The 20378-nt window shown below is 39.9% G+C and overlaps 2 protein-coding genes across 8 annotated transcripts in view; one reads left to right on the plus strand and one right to left on the minus strand.

The window, feature by feature from the left end:
• Positions 1 to 20378, plus strand: part of LOC109030130 (Crustacean cardioactive peptide receptor) — a 538683-nt gene that overhangs the window by 414742 nt on the left and 103563 nt on the right. The window lies entirely within an intron of this gene.
• Positions 10483 to 18573, minus strand: LOC109030129 (uncharacterized). The gene is made up of 5 exons (XM_019040943.2): positions 18131 to 18573; positions 15977 to 16210; positions 13675 to 14554; positions 12200 to 12397; positions 10483 to 10751 (listed from the first exon to the last, which is right to left on the minus strand). Exons 1-5 carry the CDS (start codon positions 18212 to 18214, stop codon positions 10561 to 10563), a joined length of 1587 nt encoding a protein of 528 aa, XP_018896488.2. The 5' UTR covers positions 18215 to 18573; the 3' UTR covers positions 10483 to 10560.

The following is a 20378-nucleotide window of genomic DNA, read 5'->3' on the forward strand; positions in this document are numbered from 1 at the left end:
AAATTTTTTATTGCTCCATCTGAAAGTGCTTCAAGAGCTGATTTCACAGTAATTTTTATAATTTTTTTCTGATATGGGAAATAGTTTAAAAATATACTCGAAAGTAAGAAAATGCACCGTCCAGTGACGTCATCTAGCGGCATTTCTCATCCAAACACACGTACTTTAGCAGATTAGATCATTTTGTCATATCTTCTCCAATAATTGATCAATTCATGAAACAAGGGTATTCTTGTGTTCAGTTCACTCAGTAGTTTCCGCTTGGACACGAAATTTATCAAATTTCAGACATCTGCAAATTCCCTTTTGGGCTAAACTGAAAATTTTCAAATTTTCGGAAATTTCAAGGTCAAATAACTTTTTGATAGGCGAGAAAATGAATAATTTGCCTCCTCAAAAGGAGACGTAGAATTGTCCGACGTTTAATATGACCATTTCTGTGCGATAATAAATAAACTCTTAAGAGCAATTCTGCCGTTCTAAGGAAAAACGCTGTATGAGCATTCGCACGTTGCCAAGTTTTCTCTCAGAAAATACTATTTTTTCAAGAAAGTTGTGAACATTTTTCTTTAAAATTGTCGGTATTCTTAGATCAAACTACGAAAAAAATCCTCTGCAAACTCGGAAAGAAAGGTTTACGAATTCTTCTGATAACTCTTGATTTGTCAAAGGAAAGGTCTTTTGAGTTAAACTCGTGCAGATTTAACTCAGAGTAAATTTTTTTTTAAGTTTAAGAAACGTTGTTTGATATCGTTTTTCAACTTACACTTAATGATACCAAAACTACGCTGTTTTACTTACACATAATGCAAAAAAAAACAAATTTCGTTGATAAAAAACGACGCTTTAAGTCAAATTAATATCTCGAGAAATTTTTTTTTTTTCGGTATGCTAACCGAGAAGAAAAATCAAGTTGGTTTTCAAGATATCGCGTTGACTAATTTTCCAAGGAAACAACGTAATATGACAGAAAGGCTGCAACGTGGAAAATAGTATGGACAGAGTTTAACAGAAAGGAACCAAGCCACATCAGCTATTGCCACATTTACCGGGGCAATTTATTTTTTTACGAGAGATCGTTTTGCGGATTCCTTTGAAATTTTTGAGGAAATTGCTTCAAACTATGGAGAATTTTCACTGAAATTTGCACAAAAATCCGCACAACCATTTTCTTGAAAAAAATTAACTTGTCCGACTAAATTTGGCAGTAGCTGATGTGGCTTGGTTCCTTTCTGTTTAACGCGGTCCGTATAATAATACGTGGTTTTGCACTTTGGCCATTGATATGTGGCATCTGATCCATGAGTTCCGAATTTCAGCTCGTTGTGCGGCGCGGTGCCCGTCAAGATGGGAAGTTAGACCCGTAGGCGCGAGAAAGTTGGCGCCTTTTCCGGCGGAAACTACGATTTGGAGTCTAGGCGCTCACAATGAGCGAGGAAACTCGAAAACAAGCTCATTTCCTCCTCGCCACAGGCGCTGCCTCCGAGTCAGCCACTTCGGTGATCCTACCATCCTTGTCAGATTTATTCAAAATATCCCATTAAACTTTCACAATGTACATACATATCGACGGTGAAAATCCCAGACCACGTATCTCGTTTGCGGTGTTTAAAAATCTCCACTCACGTTTTATTTTTTTGAAGATCAAATCAATATCACTCCTTACAATTTTCACAGATTTTTCTCCGCACAAAGAGGAAAAATCACGGAAGTTTTCACGAACTGACGTTGAGTAGTTTTCTATTTAAAAAATAAAATATGACAGGAAGTCTGCGACGTCGCAAACCGAGATACGTGGTTTGGTAGTTTCTCCGTCGATATGTATGTATTCAGTTTTAAAGCCCCAGCACACATACATTAAATTGCACAATGATTTCTATGACCGAAAAACTTCGGTGTTTCTAACTGAAGAAGTCGGGTGTTCAATTTGCATTGAGGTTCAGCATCCATTCCTATACGTTTTTTCTCAGTTTATGAAAAATCAATATTTTATTCGTTGGTTTTTACATTTTTTTCAGGACGCCTGTATCATTGGGGTATTACGGCAGATTTTTACTATTTTTCAGCAGGCGGCAGGTGACAATCGCACTAGATGAGCCCGCTGCTTTCAAATTTTATAAGACATAATTTTCTTTACGGCTATTCCTATTCGTGGTCGTATCTTAAGCTCATTCCTTTCCTTGGTTCTCATAGCGATCAAGGGATCGTTTTTAGGATGTTTTTAGCATATAGCATCAAAAAAGGCATGACCACGAGCATTCAGTAATATTCAACAAAGTGGCTCGCACCTATTCTTTTGTATTTTATATATTTTATTATGATATATTATATATATTATTTTATTTTGATATTTCTACAGACTAATCGTACATTTTTGCGAAAGAAATAATAGTTTTAATTTTATTTGCCGCTCTTATAGTCCTCAAACGCCGGGCTAAGGGAAAACGCCGCATGAGCTTTCAGATGTTATCAAATTTTTCCTTTTCTATGATATCAGTTTTCGATGAGCCCTGTGTATATTTGCCTTCAAAATTATCAGAGAATGTTATTCGTCAGAAACCGAGTGACAAGGAGACAAGAGAAGCTATTCATAACTCTCCTTTAAAATTAACATATTATCTAAGGAAATTTCTAAATTCTGGAATCGATTCTTCTTAGCACATTATGTCTGCTTCGTCTTAGGAGACCCAGTTCGGAACCAATTCAGCCATGCATCCGGCAGCCTGTGTACAGGTACACAACCGTGCCAGGCCAGCTATTTAGCGACAATATCATGTGCTTTGTCAGTGGCGTGGCGTGGCGTGAATTGCGATGTATCGATTGTTATGCCATTCTGAATTGGACTGCATTTTGCAATTTGGAACTATAAATTCTGTCTCTTCTGGAAAAACACTTATGTGCATAGGGAATCTAATGGCACATACGTTCTTTTTAAACCGGGCTAGAATTTATAGTGCCAAATTGCAAAATGTAGTCCAATTGATGCTTGTAGTTCGGATTAACCCATATGATCCTAATTTTAGTAAAACTGATGCTAGAATTATTGATCCTTGAACTGGTGATTCTACATGAACTTTGGGAAGTCACATATGTAAAAATATTGTGGGTATTTCCATAGGTTTACCGATGGAAAAGGATCGATAAACAGGGTGTTCGTAGCGAACACCTTAATAATCGATTCTTTACCATACGTTTAAACGGCATAATAATCGATACATCGCAATTTACGCCTCGCCACTGTAGCTATGTCCTTCTCAGTGTGCGCAATTTCACGTTCCCACCCACTTCCCAAGATGTCTCAACTTCCCCTCTAAATGAATACCATAGATGAGGAGGATGACAAAACGTCCGAACACACGAGGCATTCAGAATGAACTTGGACCATAATGGGGGAAACGGGAAACCGCCCTTTGCTCGTGGGTCGTGCGTGGAAGCCCGTGGCGCCAGCGTGGTGGACGTTGTCTGAGGTCAGCGCCGGGCCGAGGCAGGACTCCCGTCACGTCGAGGAAGAGGCCTTCTGTCCATTCTCATGGCGGACCGACGAGGAGCAGGCGAGACGTGGACGAGGACGAAGACCAGGCGTCGCCGTCGCGTCGGGTGCATCGACATTACGTTGCGGCACCAAGAGCCACCCATCAGACTGGCCGCCACGCCGCCGCACAATGAAACAAAAAATTCTGTCGTCTCAACTGAAATACCTTTCTTGCGAGAATGTGGACATGTTTGAAAGGACGAAAATTCACTAGGCTGGTGCCTTTGCGAGGTACTTAGCGCCCAAGAGGACAGCCTACTTATGTTTTTAAGTCACCAAGGGCAGTGGCGTGGCGTGGCGTGCTTTGCAATGTATCTATTAATCTACATTTGAACTTACGGAAAAGAACCGATAGACAGGGTGTTCTCAATGAACATCTTAATAATCGATTTTTTTTCTCCACAGCTTCAAATAGGATAATATCGACAATCGATCATCCACGCCTTGTCACTGGTCAGAGTCAAGAGTTATATGTTCATACTGTTGTATTTTGTTCCTTAAACAGCACCTTTCCTTGGGAGGTCCCGTTTGGTTTACATAGTGATCTAGAGCAGTTTTAGAAAGTCATCAATATAGGCTGGGCTCTCGAATCAAGCAAAAAATCGCGTGAATCAAGAGTGTGTGTTAAAATTAAAAGAGTGTGCGTGCGTGAATTTAAAGGAGTCTGGACTCTGGATTGAAGAGGCTTTTCTTTCCAGTAAATTTTTGAGAACCTTGAGCGAAATTGGACCGCTTTTAGCAGAAAGGAACCAAGTCACATCAGCTATTATCAAATTTAATCGAACAATTTAATCTGTAACAAAATATCGTTTTTGCAGACTTTTTTAAAAACTGTAAGGAATAATATGCAGAAAATCCACTGAAATTTCCAAAAAAATTCGCACGGCCATTTCACATCAACAATTAAATTTCCCAATTAAATCCCAATATCTGATGTGGCTTGGTTCCTTTCTGCTCAACGCTGTCCAATTCACCCTTGACTAATTATTGTCCATGAATGATATTCGTGTCAAGCTAGGTTAAAAATCATAATGAGGATGTTTAACGGAAATATGTCCCAGTCCAATGAAGGACGGCAATTTTTAACCGATTTTTTGCGCCGAAAAATCAATTAAAATCGGCATCGATTTTTCGAGCCGGAATCAAATCATTGAAAAAAAAGAATCAAAATTGCATACGTTAATGTGTCACAGGCCTAGGTTCTGTAAAACCCGAGTTTCACTTCAAAATCACTCTTAGTAGTAGTTACTTTTTTGGCGCCGAACTTGGATTTTCAAGTGTTTTAAAATCGATTTCGAAAGATTTGTACTACCCGATTTTAAAATCGAATCGATTTTTTACCGAAAATCAAATCGATTTATTTAAAAAAATCGCCATCCCTACCCAGTTGGCCAGGACGACGGGGGCCTGGAGCCACTGTTTGGCGGAGTGCATTGAACGTGCAAAAATAAATATTCCCGACGAAGAGGAGTTGCACGGAGCGGCCGGCGAACGCGTCACGCAGCTCGCCGAGCCAATGAGGGACAACTGTGTTAATTGTATTTGCATTCAATGAGACAGTATTCAATTTTCCATTCACTCCCAGACCGTGTCCTGCTACCAGCGCCGTGGCCCGCTTTGCGACTTATCGATTGATTCACCATTTAAACCTACAGAGGAGAATCGATAATAGGGTGTTCGTAACGAACACCTTAATAATCGATTCTTTACCACTTCTTCAAATGGAGGGATATCGATAATAGATTACTGCCACTACTGCTACCGGCTGCCGCATCTCTCGCTTCTTTCCCGATCTGCTATGCTGAGGCACAACGGCCCATCAACATGCCGACCTTGCCAAACTTCAACCTATGATACCCGAATTTTCTTAATTAACTTTCGTTCCTTTTTTATTCAAATTTTCACAGAATGTTATTCGCAATTTAAGCTGATATTCCTGAAAATTTCGAAGATGAATATCGATAACTTTTTTTCGGATATTATAATTTTGTCGGATAAAAATTGGCAAGGCTCCGATCTGTAAGGAGTATTTTTTTTTCGCAAGTCAGCGTTGCGAATGCACCATTCACCGCTGCGAAATTGACACCGTCACGCGCGTCACCAAAAGCGGTCGTGCTCAGGAAAAACGCCGTATGAACATTCGAGAGTTGCCAAATTTCCCTCTACTAATCATGTATTTTTCAAAACATTCATGCATATTTATTCTTGAAATTTTCAGATATTTTAGATTGCATTTCGTACAAAATTGTCTGAAAACTTTAGAAAATAATATTCGCAATTTTCCCAGTAAATTAGGTTTTTATCGGAGGAAACTTGGCAACGCCCGAAGGCTTATACGGCGTTCTTCCTTAGCACGGCAGTATAAGTCGCAAAGTTTGCCGGTGCCCTTAAAAGGGCGTATTGTAAAATTGGTCTTTGTTTTGAAAATCAATTATATAGCGTCAGCACTTCATTGGAAACACACTGTCATGTTGTTATGTTCATCCGACGCTCCTGCTATGCAGAGCTAAAGGCCAAAATTGCAAACACACTTTCTTGACGCTTCAAATGAGAATGCATCAAAATAAATAGGTTTTGAAGACGCTCCTCTACCGGCAAAATTTTCAATTTTAGGATGCTTGAATTATGATGAAATACTCGTGCAAAGCACATACATCGAAAACTCAAGATCTTTTCCCCTGAAATATATTGACGGTTAAAGTGCGAAACCCCGTTCCTCCAGTGCTGTGTATTAAAATACGTGCTCCTGTTTGATTTTTTCGGAAAAAAACTGGGCAACTGTATAGCTTTAAATTTCTATGGAATCTTTTACTAATAGAGAAGAAAAATCAAGGAAGTATTCAAGGACTTAAGTTGACTAGTTTTCCAATGAAAAAATAAAGTTTGAAGACAGGAAGTCTGCAACGTCGCAAACGGAGATACGTGATTTTTTTTCCACTTCCGCCGTTGATATCTGAAAAGACACGTTTGATCTGTTACTCACAAAAAATGTTGTGACGAGCATTTTTTAAATTCGAAATACCCCAAGTCCTCTCAAGTGTTGGTGAAATGGCGCACAATGTTCTTCACTATTTAAAAAAATAGACGAGAAAAAAATAAAATAAAAATGGAAAACCTGAAAGCTCTTGTTTCAAAACATTTTTATCAAGAAATTTTCTCTAAATTGCGATATTATTTTTAGGACATGAACTATTGTCCGTTGGCTGAAAGTCTCATGTTAAAGAAGAAAAAGGGTTGCACAATATGTATAGTCATTGGCAACCACTTTTAAGAGGGGAAAAAATTAAGAAAAATTTAGTAGTACTAGAGTATATTCGTTTTATAGGGATGCCTAACAACTTAATGTACTGAAGAAAATAGTCTCGTAAGCTGTCATGTCGTTTTTGAATAATTTTACTTGCAGGAAAAGGCAAATGAATATGCTGTAATGTGATTGAAACCATACGTCAGAGAGATCTCCATGTCACCAATCGGTGGTTGACATCAAGATAGATTCAGATCTTCAACCTGATGTGGCGCGTCATGAGGATCGATATGATTTGAGGATAAGTTAGTCCAAACGCCTTCAATTGCGTGTATATGCAATACGGGCATCCGCCGAACACGAATAGTTGCTTTCTATCTTACGCATTGCTCAAAGAGGCTTCACGCGCACGCAAACTTATCGTCGTTCCCCAGATGAAAGAACGCAAATCCATTCCTAGGGTGCGGAATTGACTTGAGCAATTCAATTTCTTTTTGCAAAAATGTACCTGTGTAATTTGTTTCAAAAATTATCTGATTTTTGCACGAAATCAGAAGAAATACCAGTGCAATTTTCAGTTAGAAATGCCCAAGATTCTTCGGTTAAATTGCAATTTGTAAGGCAAATTTTGCAACATTGAATTTTAGTTACATTCTTTTGCGTGGGGAATGACGTTATATGAAATAAATAGATATTGAGAGGGCGTAATTTATTTAAGTGTTAAATTTGCCGTTTTTTTAAATTATCTCAGATAACATTCAAAAACTCCGATCGCCATGTTTTCTATTTAAAGAGATTACTTCTTTTTATATCATTAATATCATTAGTTTGAAAGTGTACTGCGGGATAAAACGTATCCATTTTACCTGAGTTAAACCCACTCGATTTCCACTATTTTAGGTTTTTTTTTTTGTTAAGTAGGTTGTGCTCAGGATGCCTAAATTTATTCTCTCCTATTTTCCCCCTCCTCTTTTTTTAGAATCTTAAAAAATATTCGGGACTTAAGTTCAATCCACAAAATTAAACTTTTCTTCTGCATTGAACCCAAGACGGACTCACCTTGCTGAAACGTCTTCCTCAAATCTTGAAAGCGAGACTGAATCATGAATCTGGGACCAGAGGCTCACCCTATTGTAACCGGCGCGCGGCCTGCGGTGAAATTTCCACAGGGATGATCTCTGAAAAGTCATTCAACAGCGTCTCAATCAGCTCAGACCTCTTTTGAGGCCAATGCTGCCGAGCTAAGAAAAACCCCGTATAAGCCTTCAGACGTTGCCAAATTTCTTCCGATGAAATACTAATTTTCAAGGAAATTTGTGGATATTTTTCTTTGAATTTTCCAGAGATTTTAAGTTGCAATTTATTCTACTGTATCTAAAAATTTCAAGGAAAAATATTCACATCATTTCTCAAAAATTAATGATTTATGAAGGGAGATTTGGCAACATCCGGATGTTCTTACGGCGTTTTTCCTTAGCACGGCAGAATGACAGCCAAAGCTGAAAATTCCTCGGCGACGTCCTCAAACATTCCGAGAAAAGGTGAATCGTCTCTGTTCGGAGGAAACACCGATTAGTTCCCGTCCAAACATCTTCTGAATGAGGAAATCTTTTCCTCGGCTCGCAACTGAATGCAACCCGTCATACCTGCAAAAAAGCATGACTGTACTTCCAGACGAGCCCCGTAATCCGTATAACTGAGCACTGTTCGGGGTTCATGTTGGAAATGGACTTACGGAGTCATACCGCTATCGTGAATGACTGTTTTTCCGCGACAGAAATTAATTAAGCAAATTGAGGGGGTGCGCCTCGTGGCCCAAACGGGCACAGGACAAAGATCATTGAGGCGGGGGAGGAGAGAGGGGTTGCGTTGAAAGGAATTAAAATTCTGAAAGAATGGGGTTTCGGGAGCGGTATCCAGGATAATTGGGGATTTTTGTTGGGATGAAGGACGAAAATGTAATATACCTAACTTACGCTTTGCGTGCCTTCAGTGGAGCAATTAAGCATTCTTGTACATTTTATAGGCGTATGCACTGAGGTATACAGTTTCGACGCGAGCAAATACCTTCTGACTCTCATCGTCACGAGATGAGCGGAATGTTTGATGATTATCCGTCGTCCGTTAAGATAAACACAAATTTCAATCAATTGGGAGAAATTTTAACTAAATTATCCATTCATCAATTTTTAGCGATTTGATCTATTTATCGCAATTTCATTAATTTTGATCAATATAATCTACTTTTCAACACTTTTACTCCAGCTTTTCATACAGAGTGGTTATTGAAATCAATAGAAAAAGCAATATACAAAGAGGGAAAAGGAAAAACGGAGCAACCCTATTGGATGAAACGTGTGATTGGTACAGACGTAAGGGAAGAAATATGGATAACCACAGGGCCGTGGGTTGCCGATAGTTAGTCGCGTTGAAATGCTCATACGGCGCGGCGTTGAGACACGACATGGGCCTTTTAGCTCCATTTTTCGATGCCGCGATTATTCTAGCGCGAGTTCAAAAAATCGCGCTAAACAAAGTGCGGCCGGCGTTGAACGTATATTAGCGCCTGCAAGACCTCTGAAATACTTCACGCATTGCGCCAAATGCAGTGCAGTCCCAGTCGGTTAGTTGGCGTGAAACGCGCCATATGGCGCCTATTACAAGCCTGTTGTATAAATGCTGTAGGACTGCGTGTCATCATTCTTGACTTTCTGCTTCAGTTTTTACTATAATTCAAAGGAAAATGTGTATCCTCATTGTAACGATTCAGAAACTCGGATGATCATTTTTGGAGTTACATTTATAATACATACAAAATTACATACAAAAATACGGTGAAAGCTCGCTAAGTCGAATTGCGTAGGGACCGCCAAAAAATTTTACTTAAGCGGCAATTCGTCTTAACTGTAGTTCAACTTAGCGAGCTTTTACTGTAAAACGAACGAAAATATCGCGTCGAAATTTTCGATACTTTTACGTGAGATCATTTAGGTAAATTCGCGCAAACTTTTCAGAGAAACTGCGTGTAGCTTTTTAAAACCATGTATTTAAAATAAAATATAAAAGTTGTGCATAAAGTTGCAATCGGAGATAAATATACGCTTTCTTTCGGGTGCACCCGTCGAGCTATGAATCCACTCATCTCATAAAAAACTTGAACGTGGTTGTTCTACGATTTTTAACGTGTAGTTTTTTTCAGCGGTTGGCGGCCACAGGCCCCTGCCCCTAGTTCACTTTTTAAATGTCTGTGAAAGCTCTCTAGGCCATTCATGCTGCAAATGAACAGTGTTTCACGATGTAGTTATCTACTACAAACTACCAAGGTTGCCAGATTAACGCTTCCTTGTGGAATACTGAATATTCGCGCAAACAAGTTTTCAGTACCAGAAAAAGTCACGCAATCCTATGCATCTCCAAAAAGGTAAAAAAGGGGGCATTCGCGCAATCCTATCGCAACCCAATGGACAAAGGAGGTAGGTAATAGACTAACTAACGGCAGCCCTCGAGAGACCCTATAGTTAGTACATAATTTTCTCCCTTGTCTATCGGAAACACCCGTCTCAACCAATAGGATCGCTACAAACGCCCTATGTCTTCTTTATATTTAGTTTTGTCTATCAATTTCAACAATCAGCCCGCAGCAATCTACAAAGGGCCCCATTTATTGCTGGTAATTACACGGAAAAAACGAAGGCGTAATCGATGCTTGATTTGAATGATTAATCAATTTATTAATTTGTAAACTTTTATAAATCGGGAATACCTGCGGAAGGGCTTCGTTTAATTATGGTGCGTTCCTTGATCCATCCCGAGCATGAATCTTCATATGAGTTTGCAGCATTTGACGGCTTGGGAGCACCGCCTGGCAAATTTGGCACGTCATTCCTCCGAAGTGATCTCTGTCCTTGTGCAAACGCAGCTGCATAGCGTTTTGAAAAGTTCGCCCACAATTGTCCTCATCGCATTCGAAAAACACTTTTGAAGAGAGGAAATTGAAAACAAGTCAATACGGTGAAATGCGATCGGAAAGCAACCTTTGTTCAGCGAGGTGATTTTTGAAATTGATAGACAAAATATTAGATAAACAAGAGAGAATGAAGCGATTCTGTTGGTGGAAGCGCGTGGTTGTAAGGAGGAAAGTATAACAGACTAACAATCGGCAATCCACGAAAAACCGTATAATGTAGGTCCACGCAGTCTGCTACAACCACCCGTTTCAACCTATGAGATTGCTCCATTTTCCATTTGTCTCCTTTGTGTATCGCTATGTCTATCGATTTCAATAATCGAGCGCTGAGAGGGAAATCGATCTCATTGGAAATTTTCTCCGGCCCTGTTAAGTTACTACTTCAACTTTTTTGGTAAAGAGAACATATTTCTTCGTTCATTGAACTAAAGAATGTGACAATACGTACTTTCATTCTTAGGATGCATGATGATGACTCGAGCAATCCAATTTTTTGTACGGGTTACAACGCTCATTTATAAACATTGTCGACCATCTTTTCCCCCCTCTATTCCCACTTCAAGTATCCCTGAGGGGATATTCATATACGCGTGCAGTCCCGGATCTTGGTCAGACGTTCCACAGTGGCGTGGCGTGCTTTGCGATATACCGATTGATCTGCCGTTTAAACCTATGGAAAAGGATCGACAAACGGGATGTTCGCAAGGAACACCTTACAAAATCGATTCTTTACCACAGCTTCAAACGGAGGAATATCGAAAATTGATCATTCATGCCTCGCCAGGAACGTCCGAATGTAAGTATTGGCAGGCGACATTCTTCTGCTATTCTATAATTGGAAGGTTGACTGATTTCCAAGGAATTATGTTTCGACATGTTCACGCGTTAATATAATTTAGTTCTGAATAGAGCTATCGTGGTTTTCCAGGGCGCTACCCGATTTAAGACCCTTTTCCACGCATCTTGCGCTCCTCAGTTTCGAAAAGGTCCTTGGTCCTTAACTGACGTGTTGTGTTATCACATTCAATAGAAAAAAAACACATTGGATCTAGAGTCTAGACTCTCGAAAACATTGACAAGAAAAAGGACTCTTGATTGAATCAGATTTAAGCTTAAATCAAAAGAAAATCCGCTCAAATTAAGGGGCTTTGTTCTTGATTTAAGCTTAAATCTGATTGAATCAAGAGTATTTTTTCTTGTCGATGTTTTTAAGAGCCTGGACTCTAGATCCAATGTGTTTTTTTCTTTTTTCCAGTGTTCTTGAAGGTATTTTTTTTAGCACTCTCGATGTAAATATGTCCCGTTTCCTTCTTTCCAATACGTTAGTGTTACAAACTTAGATGACCTATATCTTATTTAAGGCTACAGATATTTCGAATTTTAATAGATTTTGATCAAAAGAAAGACCCGGAAAAATTATTATTATCAATACTTGTCGAAAAAGATAAAAATTCACCTGATCCGTGCTCTGACTTCATATGTTCGTTGTACTTCTTCTTGGTAAGAAAGGACGTGGGATTTTCGCATTTGGGGCATGTATATTTTCCTCCTTGTACATTATGTTCCGCCGTGTGTCTCTCGAATTGCTTTTTATACGTGTAAGCTTTTCCACACACAGGACATACGAAATCCCCGATGTTTTTCCTTTTCGATCCTTGAAAATGATATGACATAGGACAAAACAGACACACTACGTGAGACGTAATCATAAGAATAGAAAAGAATCTCATAAACACTGGGCTGTTGTAGCCAGTGGTCGAGAAAAGGGTGGGGGGGGGGGGGCGCACTCCCCAAATGATACTTCTCGCTCAGGAAGTGCAATGACAAAATATTAAATTATTCGTGATCAATAATATGTTGTCCTAAATTTCTAGAGTGGTCCAAATTATTATTCATCACAACGCTGAAGTACCAAAAGCATTTTTATATGTTTTTTGTGTAAGAAGATATTTCAAATACAAAAAAAAGGTTCAAAATCCCGTTTTGAGCAAAGCAATAAACTGTGAATTGATACTTGTTGAAGAACTAAAAAAATGTTCGACTTCTAGGCCCATGGATCAATTAATGCTAAAAATTATTTAAAGTGATTAAACCCAACTCAACTTTTCCTGTTAGAATGTGTTTTTTCTCGACATCTTTAAGTTATGATTTGATTCTTTATTTACTCACTATTTTTTCCCCTGAACTGAATGGAAAAGGTTAGTGCAGTGACAATAAATGTTAAAAATATTCCGAAAATTCTTCGTAGAGAGAGCGGAGACTAGTTAAGCCCCTTCCCCCCTCTTCCGATAGCACAGCGGTCTCCACACAACTTGCTCAATCACCGAACCCACCGCATGTTACTGAAATGGAAATTTGAGGGGCTTCTTCGAGGACAAGGCGCATTGCAACTATTTGCTATTTCGAGAAGTACGCGTTTGGAGTTTCGCAATTACACGGATCCTTATGGCGGAAAGAAAGTTCAAATTAATTTTTTGATGCTTAAAAATTGGAATTTGAGAGCAAATTTTTCACAGAATGTGCATCAAGACTAGTTTTACTGGAAATCATTAATATCTCAATTTTTTAAAAAAACTGCACTTATGCGCCTTATCTTCCAAGCCCCTCATTCGATCATTTCTGTTTCTGTTCGTGTTACCCCTCTGGATCTTGTATATAGGTAAACTTGGAAACATTGTAACAAGGTGGTAAAATAGTGCTGGGCTCACACTATTTTGCGGGGAAATCAAGGCCAAAAAGTTCAAAAGTTTTAGCCTTGTTTTCCCCGCAAAATAGTGTGGACCTAGCACTTTTTCACCACCTTGTCACATGCACTTTCAGTCCAAGTATCTATGTGTTTCTTTTTCTCGCTCGGAAATATTGATAGCATGGGCATGCTGACCTCTAAACATTCATGGTGTTCTCGACATTTTGAAAAATCACAATACTTACTTGAACCACGCGGGCGCGAAGGACTTGCAGGAGGTGGAGGGGGATTCGAAGTCCCACCTTCGTGTTCCAACTCATCATCACTACCGAATCCGTAAGCACTCACACTAAATAAAGGATCCACTGGCAACCCACTTGGTGGAGGCGGAGTACGGCGTGGAGTGCCGGGGAGTGAATCACCGAATGAGAAACTTGTGAACTGGTCGATGTTGGACGTACCGGATGAAGGTGGTACTTGTGCTGAAGGAAAGACACGCGCTGCTGAAGGAGCTGTACCTCCTGAAGGAGCTGTACCTCCTGAAGGAGCTGCACCTCCTGAAGGAGGTACACGCACTGAGGGATATACACGTGGTGGAGGATTTGCGGCACGTGTTGGACTTCGAGGGGGTGAAGGACGCGTGAGGTACGAAGAGCCTGAAGGTTGATTATAGCCTCCGGGGTAGGGAGCTGCACTGCTCCAGCCACCGGTTCCTCCGGTTTCGAAAGGATTTACACTGCTCCAGCCTGCGGTTCCTCCGGTTTCGAAAGGATTTAAACTGCTCCAGCCACCGGTTCCTCCGGTTTCGAAAGGATTTACACTGCTCCAGCCTGCAGTTCCTCCGGTTTCGAAAGGATTTACACTGCTCCAGCCTGCGGTTCCTCCGGTTTCATAAGGATTTGCACTGCTCCAGCCACCGGTTTCTCCGGTATCTTGTCTCCGACTCGTTCCTTCCAAAGGTCTTTTGCCTCTGCCGCGGCTTGAGCTGGAAGACGCCCCTCTGGACAGGGACGGGGGTGGGTTTCGCCGGGTCGGATCCATGTTGAAAAGTTCGGACCCGCAGGTGTCAACGGTGAGAATTTTTGCTCTCGCACCGAATGCTTCCTCTAGCACACAAGGAGGGACCTGCACAATAAGAAAAAGTAACGGAAATGTTAATGTATTAATATGAGGAGTAGAACACAAAGTAATCTGAACGAGCGGTTAATAAGCGCTCAGCCGATAGGGATCGCCTTTTGATTTCAACCTGCCTCTAGAATTCTATAGTATATCAGGGACGATGTGTTCAAATGCACACCAGCTCAACAACAAAATGGCGGAGAAGGACCTTAAAAATTTAGAATAGATTAATCTGTGATACCTTTATTTAGTGCCTCTGATGTCAAAGCACGGTGGACGATAATCGTTTTTCTATAATTTGTTTTTTTAGCGGAAGTATAGTTTTCTCAAAATTGATAGTTGAAACTTTGGTGAGCGAGTTCTTTTATCTCAACGGTGTCCATCTTCTTCAGGGAACTAAAAAACGCGCCTACATAGAAAGCAGCTGAGCGCTTTTCTAGTGCGAAAGTTTAGAGCTTTTCTGTTTATTTTTTTGGTTAGTTAACCTAAAGGTTACATCCCGGCGAGGCGTGAATGATCTTATCGATATATCTCCATTTGATGCCATAATAAAGAATCGATAATTATGGTGTTTGTTGCGAACACCCTGTTTATCGATTCTTTTCCATAGGTTTAAATGGCAGGTCTATCGATATATCGGAATGCACACCATGCCACTTGGTTAAATCGACCAAATCTTTAGGCTAAAAATTTGCGACCATGTTAAAAATCAGACACGCAAATATAATTGTCTTGGATCGCATTGGTGATAGCCCAATGCGTCAGTCACTCGCAAGTCGTAACCAAAGACATAAAGACGGAGCGCTAAAAGCAAAAAATGAAGCTTCTTTTCAACCACCTCTACTATCGGCTAGAGGAATCGGCGGCGAAATCGGGACAAGTTTGAAATTCAAATGTAGCGCGGGAACTGAATAAAATTGCGTAGTCAAATTATTCTAGGTTGATTTTTGCCCAAATTCACTTACCCACATATATTTTTTTAACTTTAGGTTATTTTTGATCCTTCGTCGACCGATTCATTTTATTTGGGAGTAACGGTCATCTATAAGACTGTAACGGCCTGTTTGAACCGGCAGGACCACTATGAGCAGAAGAAAAACTAACTTTATCTCAGATCCTTGCTTGTTACCGAGCCAAATTAGGTGTATTATAAAAATTCACCGCCCCAAGTTTCTTAGTATATTTGTTTTAAGCATTTAAAACACGTTTAGAAGAAGAAATGTGGAAAAATCAAGAGGACAAGTTCAAATCAAATTTCAGATTGCCGCCATGGATTCCCGCGCTTATTTACACACTCGCACAAGCACCCATCGCCAAACCAGGCTTCACTTTTTCCCGTGCTTTTAGATACGAGCACTCCGTCTTTATGTCTTTGATTATGATCCCGAAAAAGTTGTTGAAGAATTAATTTAGTCAAAAGTTACGGACCTCGACGGAGCACTGGTAGGCCTTTTCGCCTGGGACGAGGCGACACTTGGCATTCCGCCACCCGTGGCAAATATTAACGTTGAGACGGTCGAGGGATTGAAATACCTGCTTGCAAGTCAGGTGCGCAGCCTGCCTCATTTCGGCAGGCGACCCTCCCGTGACCTGACTGCACTGCTTCGCCGCATCGTCAACAACCTGGATCGCCGTCGTCCAGCTCCAGTCTCCTGATTGCATCTGTGGATTCAGAACAGAACGGAGGTCTACAGAATGACTTGGCATTGACAAGGTGCCCTCATGGACGAAAAATGAAATTCCATTTTGCCCGAAGTGTGCTATCATTTTCAATTTTTCAGGGGATGCAACTGGATATGAAAATAACCCGCAACAATGGGCAACAGTAATTAAAGGAGGTCTGATCGTGAGTCAAATCGCTACGTACACGGAGAAAAAACCTCGTGCGTGGGACCTGAAGTTTAGGTCATATGGATCTCTGGAGTTTTCGGATTGAGCATCTGCACACTTTAGGTCGAGCTGTCGAGGTTCGGATCACACATCTGAAACTTCAGTTCTTACATCTGAAGTACTTCAGATGTGAGAACCGAAGTTTTTCGAATGTGAAAACCGAAGTACTTCAGATGTAAGAACTGAAGTTTCAGATGTGTGATCCAAACCTCAGCAGCTGGACCTAAAGTGTTCAGATGCTCAATCCGAAAACTTCAGAGATCCATATGACCTAAACTTCGGGTCCCACGCACGAAGTTTTTTTCTCCGTGTAACAGGATTCCTCTTCAAAATTTCACGAATCGGATGACGATTCACACAACGGGAAGTCTGAAAATTAACTCTTAAACAAGATATACGTGCTCACAGTTGAACCTACTTATACCAAAAGGAACTATGTGCATAGGGATTGCGTATAACTTATAGCTCCTTTTAGCATAAATACGTCCAGTTAACATTGATCAAATTGCAAAAGTACAAATGACGTCATTTGTATGATTTCATTTAATCTATGTTAAAAATATAGTGAACCTCGGATTATCTGATTTTTTCGTTATCCGAACCGGCCGACCGCCGCGCCAGATTAGTCCGGATAACGAAAAGTTCAGATAATCCGGAGTTAGTTACTTTTTCTCGTAAAATGAATGGAAATTCGACTAAATTAATGCAAACTACTTTAATTTTACTAGCTGCTTCAGCTCGCTACGCTCGCTCGTGCCGCCAGCCGGGAGCTTCATTTTCATTCTCAAGTTATGCCAACAGCTCCTATTGAGGTTTTTTTTTGACTAAATGCAAGACACCACTCTGTGAATGTTTGGTAACCGATTGAAAGACCCTATGAAGTAGTATCAAGATGCTTAGTGTTTTTGATACAAATATTTTAACTCCAGTGTGGGCGGTGAAGTATCGCGCGATATCGTAGGCGCTTTTGACGGGTGAAAACTGTTTGTCGTAGCCCACAACACTGCAAACAGCGTAAATGGATCAACCGAAGCCGCATCTCCCTATTATCTATTTACAGACTTAACAAAAGATAGCTTTTCAATGACATTTTTTTAAACATTTCGTAAAAATTACTTCATTTCATCGTTCAATTTTGTTTGAAAAGCAAAAAAACATTTCCAAAATTTGTTTGACTCCAGAGATGTTTTCATAAAATAGGGCAGGAAAAGGCGGGGACGAGGCTGAAAGAAACACAATAATTTACAAAACACGGGATGTTTCGACCGGGAGTTATATCGATGTTTTCATATGTGATAGCATATACAAAAGATAGTACTCAGAAAATTCAAGAATATATTTTGGATACTTTTCTTTTAAAAAAATAAAACATAATCCGAGGTTTTGAAACATTCCAATTGGAGTTTTGAATTATTAATTGTAGTCATCGATATATAGGATCGGCTTCAAATATTTTCTCCATGAATCAAATGAAAACGAACCCTCAATTTTAAACTTTATAATGTTGTGCAGTATAAAATGGAAGTCTACTTTCATTAAAATCATCCTTGTCCCATTGAATGTTTCCAATTTTTTCCTCCCGAAAAACACGTACTTCTACTTCGGAGTGCTGTAAAGCGACTTATATGTTTGTATGTAAAACACGTACTTCAATGTTTTTTTCCTCACATGTATATGAAACATCTAACTCACCGCTTCTCCATAATGTCTGAGGAGAAACCACAAGCGTAGTATGAACACAGCGTAGCGCGGGTTAACGAATCTCAAAGGCCTCATTTGCGAGACAATCTTTTCGAGCTTAGTGATTAAAGGTTCTCCTTGTCTTTAGAGGGAAAACATTTGAGAGAGACTAAAACACTGACTTTTCGACTGGCTCTGATTACGCCCTCAGCTCTGATTTGAACTCCACCGGCCTCAAACGGCAAAAACAAATTCAGAGAACCAACACTCAGCTTCCAGGTATAAAAAGTAATTAAGGTTGATGTGACATTTCTAGAAATCCATATCACCAAAAAACTCTCACAGGTGCATTTACGCAGAAATATCGCCCCCTCTCAGCACTCAAGAGCAAGGCCACCCGCATGTGACGATGTTATATTGAAAATTCCAAGAAAATTGTCTGTAATATTTTCTACTTTTGACGGCCATCTCTGTCTAGTATATTGACCTTTTATCTCGTGCATTATTTGCGTGCATTATTTGCGTGCATTATTTGCGTGCATTATTTGCGTGCATTATTTGCGTGCATTATTTGCGTGCATTATTTGCGTGCATTATTTGCGTGCATTATTTGCGTGCATTATTTGCGTGCATTATTTGCGTGCATTATTTAGCTGTTTTTTTTTTTATACATATTCGTCTTTTTTATCGCGCGATCAGTGGAATATTAAAGGTTGATATGACTCCAGCGCTGCACGATAAGAGTGTTACTATGTATTTTGATGGCTAAAATGAGGTTCGTATTCATAGTCGTTTCTTAAACAGCATATTTCCCTTGGAGGCCTCATACGGTTTACATGATGTTTAAGGGTGGTCTATGGGGATCCTTAACATAGATCATTAAAATGATATTTGGACTGAATTTTGCAATTTGGAACTATAAATTCTTATTATTTTATATCGTTGTAGCGGTATGCGATTGAATACATTGCCCTGCTTTTTTTTAGCTTGGAGCTCGATGTATTATCTTTCTTTCTACCTGTCTACCTATCAATAATTCCTTTACGGAAGAATACATTTAAATTTCCCGGGGATTTTCAATGACGTTTTCTGATTGGTTAATGAAAGACCAATGAGAATGCGAAATGACACGGACGTACACACAAAAAAGGCCTTATTTTTTTTTACTATAGTAAGATTAGCCAACCAATTGGCATTCCAATGTCTTTGATGAAATTTTACTCAATGTTGAGTTTTTGTGCGACCTAAAGTCTATTTACAAGTATGGACGATCACATTTCTTTGCAATATTTCAAGTCTGCCGGAAAACTATTGCTACAATGCAACTCTTCCATAGAAAACCGGCAGATGAAAATGAATCGAGTGGCGAAAGTTAAGGAAACTAAAACGATTCTCCGAGAAGATATTCCCTTATCTGAGCGGTAAACACCTAATGCTCATTTCTCAATCGCGAGACACAAAGATACAAAGTTGCAGGAAAGAGGGAAGACTGGATTAAGAGTTGCAAAGCCCTCTAGAGTGAAAATTGTACCTTACGTTAATGATTGAAGTGTTGAAAAGGTAATGAATTCTTGGAGTTACGAGCATGAATAATTTATCACATGCTGGCGGTCCGCCGTTGCCAACCTGACGCGCCAACTTTCCCGGTCTGCTCCGCGGGGAATTTCGCGCCACGAAGTCTGGTAGCCATGGCGCGGCTGATAATTCAATCGTTTCGCAAAATTACAGGTTCCGAAGCACTAATCAAGGAAACATTTTAATCGGTGACGCCTGTAAACAACCGGCCGTGAGGTTACCAATTATACCGGGCGGTTTTTACGGCAGGTATTAAAAAGTAGTAAAGTTTTACAGTTTTTTAAATACGCTTTGGCGCCTTTTAAGTATAGTAACTAAAGCTTTTAAGTATAGCTTTCAAATATGGGCTCGAAAAGAGGTTAATTCGAGCGTATCAGCCCTGTGATTCGTATTTTATCGGCTTCTCAGGAGGGCTGTCGGCTTACAAGGGGCACCCTGTATTTCCCATTCTAACACAGCTCGATTTCTTATTTAATCTTGAAATGTGGCAATCCTGCCTCTGGTTGGCCGCCTCTTCATTTTTCTGAATGTTTTGTCCGCTGTATTTTGCATACGTGGATGAGAAAGTGTGGCGTATCTTAAAATAATCGAAGGGGTCAGGCAAATAGTGGGTTCATCACATACCTACGGAAAAATTGAACGGTTTCGAAGGAGGAACAAATCTATTTGCATACAGACTTCCTTT

Source organism: Bemisia tabaci, chromosome 7, assembly GCF_918797505.1.
Source record: "Bemisia tabaci chromosome 7, PGI_BMITA_v3".
Lineage (NCBI taxonomy): Eukaryota > Metazoa > Arthropoda > Insecta > Hemiptera > Aleyrodidae > Bemisia > Bemisia tabaci.